The sequence below is a fragment of the Vigna radiata genome, chromosome 10 (assembly GCF_000741045.1).
Source record: "Vigna radiata var. radiata cultivar VC1973A chromosome 10, Vradiata_ver6, whole genome shotgun sequence".
NCBI lineage: Eukaryota > Viridiplantae > Streptophyta > Magnoliopsida > Fabales > Fabaceae > Vigna > Vigna radiata.
This window is the reverse complement of record NC_028360.1, coordinates 17359213-17367297: the sequence shown is the minus strand read 5'-3', so window position 1 is coordinate 17367297 and position 8085 is coordinate 17359213. Positions and strand designations below refer to the sequence as shown.

The 8085-nt window shown below is 34.5% G+C and overlaps 1 protein-coding gene across 2 annotated transcripts; it reads right to left on the bottom strand.

Annotated features, from left to right (window-relative positions):
• Positions 1 to 335: 335 nt before the first annotated feature.
• LOC106774447 (seipin-2) lies at positions 336 to 3028 on the bottom strand. Of its 2 annotated transcripts, XM_014661445.2 has the most exons (3): positions 2518 to 3028; positions 1901 to 2031; positions 336 to 1036 (listed from the first exon to the last, which is right to left on the bottom strand). In XM_014661445.2, exons 1-3 carry the CDS (start codon positions 2939 to 2941, stop codon positions 551 to 553), a joined length of 1041 nt encoding a protein of 346 aa, XP_014516931.1. In that variant the 5' UTR covers positions 2942 to 3028; the 3' UTR covers positions 336 to 550. The 2 variants fall into 2 exon arrangements, with proteins under 2 accessions (XP_014516931.1, XP_014516929.1); XM_014661443.2 differs by having other exon boundaries at positions 1901 to 3028.
• Positions 3029 to 8085: the final 5057 nt, after the last annotated feature.

The window sequence follows — 8085 nt, the reverse complement described above, 5'->3', positions numbered from 1 at the left end:
TATTTTATTATTAAATAAAGTTTTCTTGACAAGATGAAACAATTGAAGTGAGATTAAAGAAGATGTAAGAGTAGATATAGTTCTCACACTTAACTAAATTGTAACTGTTATCAGTTCAGTTTTTAAAAACTGAACCATAAGATAGTATACTGAACTGTTACTAGAAATGGATAAGTTATTTTTAGTACAATATAGTATTGCAGTACAGTACAGATCAGTTATTTTTGCCCATTTCAACCTAAATGTGTCTGTAAAAGCATTAATTTAGAGTATAGTATTGGGTAAGTTTTTCTTAATTAGTTTAACATCTAATTAGTATTGAATCGGTACAGAAATAGTCCAACAAAGGTGTTTTATTAATTCGTTTGTCACATAAATTACATTTTGTACATGACGTGCTCTTAAAGCATTTGCGAAAGAAATTCAACAGAAAAAAAAAATAACAATTAGATGTTAGGACACTAACACAAATTAATACATGCTAGGCTAACTTGTTAGACAAAAACTTTACTTCTATCACGGTTAATAATGACTGGAGAAAAAAGCAATCTCAATCTAGTGCCTGAGGACGGTTTAAGGTTGCAGGACGGCGAGCTGAATCCAGCCTTTGCCTTGTTTTCGGAATAATGATAGGCGTGCAACACACAAGAGCAAAGAGTAATTCTGTGAAGAATGCCATCATCGCGATCCATATAAAAATGCTCATCTTCCAAAGCCAAAGAAGCCTCTTGAACAATGGAAGTTCCGATTCAACAATCAGAGATGCATCATATATTTCAGGAATGCCTGCACCTGGTTGATATTCTGCTCGTTGCTCAAGGGTCACTTTCAAGCACGAAGTAGGTAGATCTCCTTCTTCGAAACCTCTCATCTTCACATTCAGAGTCTGAGTTTCGGATGTATAGCCAGTAACAAGAGGAACAATCTTTAGGAGAGTAGTGATTAGGCGGATAAGCTGACTTCTGAATCTTAACATACAAGGTTGACTTGAGCTTGTAATAGCTTTACCATTAGGCAATAGGAAATCTACCCTGATCTATAGAACAATAGAAATTAATGAAGAAACACAAAAGCAAGCTGCAGGAAACTATAAAATGCCACATCTGTAATCACACATCATCATCAACAAAGATGCTTGACGAAATCATAATCAACGGCCATGGAACAAGTACAACAAGCTCTATTCTTTGCCTAATATATATAACACCTACGCCACACTGATAGTAACCACAAACTGAACAGAAATAACGTGCCAGAAACCACATAATCCAAAAGCTTGAACTGTTATACGAAATCCTATTAAATTATTTTTGGGTGTCTAACACATCTTACCACCGGGTTGCTTCGAAAGTCAACACTAATTACCACAATGACCCAATTAGTATATTCCCAGAGAGGTCTACATTTACATCATTGTAGTGTATAATGTTTCATTACAGAATCAAGATATTCCCTTCAAGTTAATCAACAAAGAACCAACATCTTTCCTTCCAGTTAATAAACAAAAATCCACACGGATAAATGCCAAAATTAATCGGTGGATAACCACTTCAAATACCCCAAAAAGAATACTGCAGTGTATAAATAAGTTCATTTTAACCAATGAAAAAACATTCAATCTATTTTACTTTATTATTTTCTTTTCCCGTATGGCCTTACAAATAATTTTATCTAAACCAACCCTTAATCTAAATGTAAAAGACTTTAATCTCTAGGTCCAGTAGTAGTAACACCAAGCTAGCAACCTAGCATAGTTTGATATCTGTAATCTCAAATTGCGGTGAGTGGACAGGTACCACCATAAATCAGTTCGCACTCTGAATTTAAATTCGACGAAGATTTTGAACAAGTGCTTTTATTTATTTATTTTTTGTTTATATTGAAGGGAATAGATAAGCACCTGAAAGATCCCAAGGTTTCTGTTGTATCCTGACTCTGGCACTCTTAACTCAACAGTGACTTGCACCTTGTGCTTAGAAGGTATAAACCGTTCACCCACCCACTTCCGATCATCATCCTTATCCTCTGAACCTATACCACCAATAACACCAGCACACGACATTATAGGCACATACGCGACAGGACTATGCTTGCTATAATCAAAGTTCAAAGCCTCTCTAATCTGAATCGGCTTCTCCACCAAATACTTCATCAATAACATACTAAACACAAACGACGAAACCAGAAGACCAAACAAAACGCAACCAACATAGACTGAGCACAAAACCCCCCACCCCCACCGCAAAGCCACGCTCCAAACCGATTCGTTCTCCTTGAACCATCTACTGACATAAGGCCTAATGCACCGAAACAAACCACACCACCCTCTGTTCAAAATCCCTACAAGGAAAACCTTGCCCCTCTTCGTTGTCCCCAAAGGATCCATGAAAAACATGCATGAATAAAACACGAACAACAGCGGGTAAGTTATGAACATGAACATTAACTTAATCTGAAACCCTAATAAGTTAATCGCCAACCCCGCGGGGAGGTCGAGGAAACTCGAAGACGAGTCACCTTGTCGCGGCGCCGAGTCAACGGAGTCGACAGCTGCATCATCGTTCGCAGCTGAAGTTACGGTGGAGCCCTCGTTGTTCTCCTCCGTCGAGGCATTAACCTGTTGCGGGTCATCCAAATCGGGTTTCTCCGTATGCTCGTCTTTCTTGAGATTTCGATGCCTCCTGCGGTGTTGGAAACTCCTCCAATTGACATTCACTAAATCGCTCTCCAAGCTAGATCCTGACGATTGAGTATCCGCAAAACCGCGACTAACTGACCGGCGCCGGATTGTGGCAGCCGGATAGTACGACTTAGGTTCGGGTGGAGGATCCGGAAGCCTGGAAGCCGAATCGGAAGGCTCCGGCGAGCCCTCGGCGGGAAAATGTTGAAACGCATCTACGAAAACGTCGCCGTCGTGATCGATCGAACTTGGCCGGTCCATTCAGACTCTGAACCTCTGTTAAGGTAGGAGATTTTGTCCCATCATTATACATTTGGTATGTAAAAATAAAAGTCAGAAACATATTCGAATGCTTCATAATAATATAAGGTAGCAAATAACCTATATATTACTGAGACATGAACGATAATAATATTTAAGAGGAACTAAAATAAAATAAGAAAACTCAAGTAAAAAACCTCGGTATCAATACTAATTATATTTATCCTATCCATAAATAATGTAAAATTTGTTTTCACTCTCCGGTAAGACTATTGAGAATAGTTTTCAATATATCTTATATAGTTAAGTAATAATAAAGTATTTGACTAAAATATTAACTACCTCTTTATAATTTCATTCAACTTATTTAACTCCTTCATATATTTTAATACTCACACTTCATATGTTAAAGGCCTTAATTCTTCAAATCATTTAATTCATTCACATATTATATTTTAAACGTCTTAATTCTTCAAAATATTTAATTCACAAATATTTTTAAGTATTAATTTATTAACATAATTTTTTTTTAAGTATAATGCTGATATGTGACTTTTTTTAATAGATTGAATTTTAAACAATAAAAATTGCGTTACTACCATAATAAATAAAACATAATTTATTTCAACAGCCAACCAAAATATTTCACATATATTGTTAGAGTAATGGTGAAATAATTAACACATTTTTATATTTATTTAATATACAATAAAAGAATAAAATGATCATAAAAAATTGTCAGATAAATTTTAAAAAATTAATATGTGTGCAAGTATTAATTTTCGTAATATGTCTTGGTATAGATGTAACAACATGGTTGTCTTTGTGTTTTGAAATGGAAGTTGCTACCTTGCATCAAGAAGATCTTTGTGTTTTGAACTACTTCACAAAACTCAGTTATATGGAACGAATTAGAGAACTTCCGGTCTGACCCCATGTGCACTTGCAAGCGAAAATGTTCTTGTCATATTTCTTCTATCTTAGCTCAGAGAAAGCTCGAAGATCAAGCTATGCAATTTTACGTGGCCTTAATGATCAATTTAACGACATCAAGACTCACATGCTTCTTTTGGAACCTATGCCAACTGTCACAAAGATTTTCTCCTATGTACTTCAACAGGAACGCCAGCTTGCTACTGGACATATTACTGCTAGTGTTTGTGGCAACAATCAAATCTCTTCTGGTAACAACATTGTTTCTTCCAATAACAACAATAATGATGTTCTTGCCACTTCATCCACTACCGTATGCACATTTTGTAATAAAATTGAGCACACAGAAGTTGCATGCTATCAGAAACATGGGTTCCCCTAATCAAGAAAATAAGAATTTCAAGAATTAAAATGCTAGAAAAACCTGTATATGCTGTAACAGGACTGACAACACCATAGATATTTGCTAAAAAAACATGGCTATCCTCTTGGCCATAAACTTTACAACGGAAGGAAGACTCATGTTCATAATGTGTCTTCACAAGATGATGTCTCCATTGAGAAAGATAAAAATGAAAGGGAAGGTATACGTCTCACTCCAAAAGAGTATCAGATTTTAGCTGACTTATTCAAGAATACCTCTGATACCACTTCACATGTTCAAGTTAATCAAGTTGGTGTTGCATATCAGTCAATAATTGGTAATGTTCCCTCCACCTCTGCCTAAAGAATCTTAATCACACTAGGATAATCGATTCAAGAGCCACAGACCATATATGTGTCTCTTTGAAAAAAATTTCTTCTTGCATCAAACCTATTACTATTAGTCTTCCAAATGGTACTTCTGTTAGCACTAACTATACTGGCTCAATTATCTTTAATGATGATCTTCAGCTTCACAATGTTTTCTACGTGCCACAATTTTCTTTCAACCTTATATCTGTGTCTAAAATTGTTACTTCTTCATAATCTCATTTTCTCTTTTTCTGGATGTGTTATGCAGGATATGAAAACCAACTAGAAGATTGGTTCAGTTAAAATGCAAGCAGGCTTATATGTCCTTTATTGTAATGACTTTCTTAAGAATTACTCTCCCTGTATTGCAAAGACTGAAAACCTTTGGCATGCTCGTTTAGGCCACCTTTCTATAGTGATAGATTGAATTTATTGCATAAAAAGTACCTTGCATTCATTATCTCATTTGTCTCCTTCTTGCGATTGCCGCATCTAACAATTGGGTGATTAAACGACTAGGAATAAATAATGCCTTCCTTCACTGTGACCTTCATGAGGAAGTTTTCATGAAACCACCACCTAGTTTTCATATCCAGAAACCCAAGTTTGCAAACTCCAACGTTTCTTATATGGGCTCAAACAAGCTGGGCGCCAATGGTAAGCCAAGCTTTCTTGATTCCTGATTTCAAATAATTATACTTGTTCTTCTACAAATCATTAACAATTTATGCCATTCCCTATTTATGAAACATACTAACCATTATGTCATTTGTGTATGTCGACGACATTGTCCTCACCAGAATTCATGTTGAGGAAATTACTCACATCATTGCCCTTCTTTATTTTGAATTTTGCATCAAGAACCTCGGCGACCTTACTTATTTCCTGGGTTTCGAAGTAGCTCGCAACTGAAATGGTCTTCATCTAAGCCAACAAAAGTATACTCTGGATCTTTTTCAAGAAATTGGTATGTTAGATTGCTCTCCTACTCCTACACCTCAATCTTCTCGTCTTCAACAAGTTGGCCAACCTCTTGATGACACAGAAGCTGCCTCCTACATAAGATCGATAGGTCACCTCATCTATCTTACTAATACTCGTCCTGATATCTCCTTCTCTGTCAACAATCTTAGTCTATTTGTAGCTGTTCCCACCACTTTGCATAGACAAGCTGCTTATCGTGTTCTTCATTACCTTAACCGTGCTCCTGGTAATGGTCTCTTCTTTCACAACAATACCCCGTTATAGCTTTAGGCCTACAATGACTATGATTGAGCCACCGAAACAAGAAAATATGTAACCAATTTTTCCATTTATCTTAGCAATTCCCTCGTTTCATGGAAATAATAAGAAAAAAAACTGAATGTTTCGCGTAGCTCATCTAAAGCCGAATACCGTGCTTTAACTTGAATAACATGTGAAATCCAATGACTTACTATCAATCGATCCGCCATCTAGATTGCTTCAAACCAAGTCCATCGTGAACGCACCAAACACATCAAAATCAAAATAGACTATCACCTCATACGTGAAAAGATAAATAGTGGTTTAATCAAACTCCTTCCTATCTCTTCTTATCTTCAGGTTGCAGACATTTTCACCAAGCCACTATCCTTGCAAACCTTCAAAAGCAACATATTTCCAGGTTGGGAATGAAGAACATCTATTCCCAGCTTAAGGGTCTGATAACATCTTCATACACGCCACTGTCTAGCTTCGGATAGCTTAGCGCCTCTCCCCTTCGCTTAGCGGTCATCAAGTGTTTGTTTGATCTTGGTCCCTGAGAGTTTTCTATCTTATGTTAGGCAACAGTCGGGCCTTATCCCTCTATTTATCCATCCTATCTTTTGTTTCCTTCTCTTTATAATACATACTTTTACTCTTTCTCAATTCGATATACATCTTTCTCGTCTTCTCTTTTGCTATGCAACGTATAATTTTTCTACATCTTTTTCTCTGCACATTGTACCCACACGCATGGAAGGGAACGAGGTCTGATATAAGTACACTGCCCACAATTATGTAGACTTAGTCATACTTTTTTGGTTGAATCTTCAGTGCAATTTTTAATATAATTGTCTATTACATCTATGTTAATATAATCACACCTTTGTGATCATAGGTTTGTTCTCATACACCAACGCACTTCTCGTATATTCTTATAATTATAATTTGTAGTTTATTTAATATAATTTCTTATTCTTGCACTTCAGAAAGATTTTTAGAAATTCAAGTAAGCTCAAAATCTCTCATTAGATATAGATAAATAAAATGATAAATAAAAAGATGGAAAACTTATTTTAAGATTTTAAATTAAAAGTGGTTATCATGTCTTTTATGAGAAAAAAATACATAAAAGAAGTACGTACAAAGACTAGATAGATTGGGATGATTATCGTGGATTCCATTTATTGAATTTAGACATATTCATCTGATAAAAGCATATTTGTGCCAAATATTTTAGAGATTACATAAATAAGAAATCACCCATGATGAATAAATTCATATAAAAATTAAAATACTATTTTTAATATAATATATTAGAATGATAAATTTGTGAATCCTTTTATTAATCTTATTTAATTTGAGATTTTATGTAAATAAAACTGATAGTTTGATACTTTCTTACATAAAAGATAATAAACTATTTTAATAATATAATGATATGTAGTAGTAGTAGTTAAAAAATAAACAAAAATTATTAAAATGTTAACATTTTAGGTTATCAATAGTTTAACAATCATATCTCTGGACAACCATCTTCCAATTACTTTTATTATTTTTTATATTGAATAATATAATTTATACTTTAATTAAATATCTTTTTCTGTCAAGAAAATTCAGGAGAAGTTACTGAGTTTATAGACAATTTTTTACAAACGGTAGATTCTTATGCTTTTCCATATTAAAATCTGTTAACTATTCTTTGGTGAAATCTTTAATTCAGAATTAATTATTAAATAAACAAAAAGTAAAGTTACTTGGAGCATCACCAAAACCTCCTTTTATCACGTGAATATATATAAAATCGAATACATTAATATGACTTTGCTTGATGAAGACACTAAAGCACATATTACTCATCACCACCATATCCTCCGAATCCGAACAGTAAATTAATCCACTTTTTATATGTACTTCGTTTGCTAACTTTGAGACGAAACTCTTTGCTTTTTCTATTTCTAAATCTGTGTAAGAAATCAAGATAACTATCTTTAGTCCAAAACTTTAACTACATCTTACTTTATAAGTTTGAGAGTCTTTCTAGCTACAGAATCTTCATCTTAATTATTTCTATATGTGAAACTTCCGATTATAAATTTCTAATAGAAGCTAATGCAAGATTAGAAGAGAAAGTTTAGGCATGTGTAGAGATACTTAACAGAGGGGGACAAAGACGATATTCCTCATTAAATTACTTTCTGAAGGAAAAACTTCAAGACGAAGCAAGCATGAAAAAACGCCGTGCAGGGCAA

Bases quoted from the DNA above. Each gene is read 5' to 3' on its own strand.
- LOC106774447 (XM_014661443.2), bottom strand. From the start codon at position 2,941: ATGGACCGGCCAAGTTCGATCGATCACGACGGCGACGTTTTCGTAGAT. The intron at 1,037-1,900 runs GTGCTTATCTAT...ATTGTTCTATAG, and splicing joins GAAACCTTGGGATCTTTCAG to ATCAGGGTAGATTTCCTATT.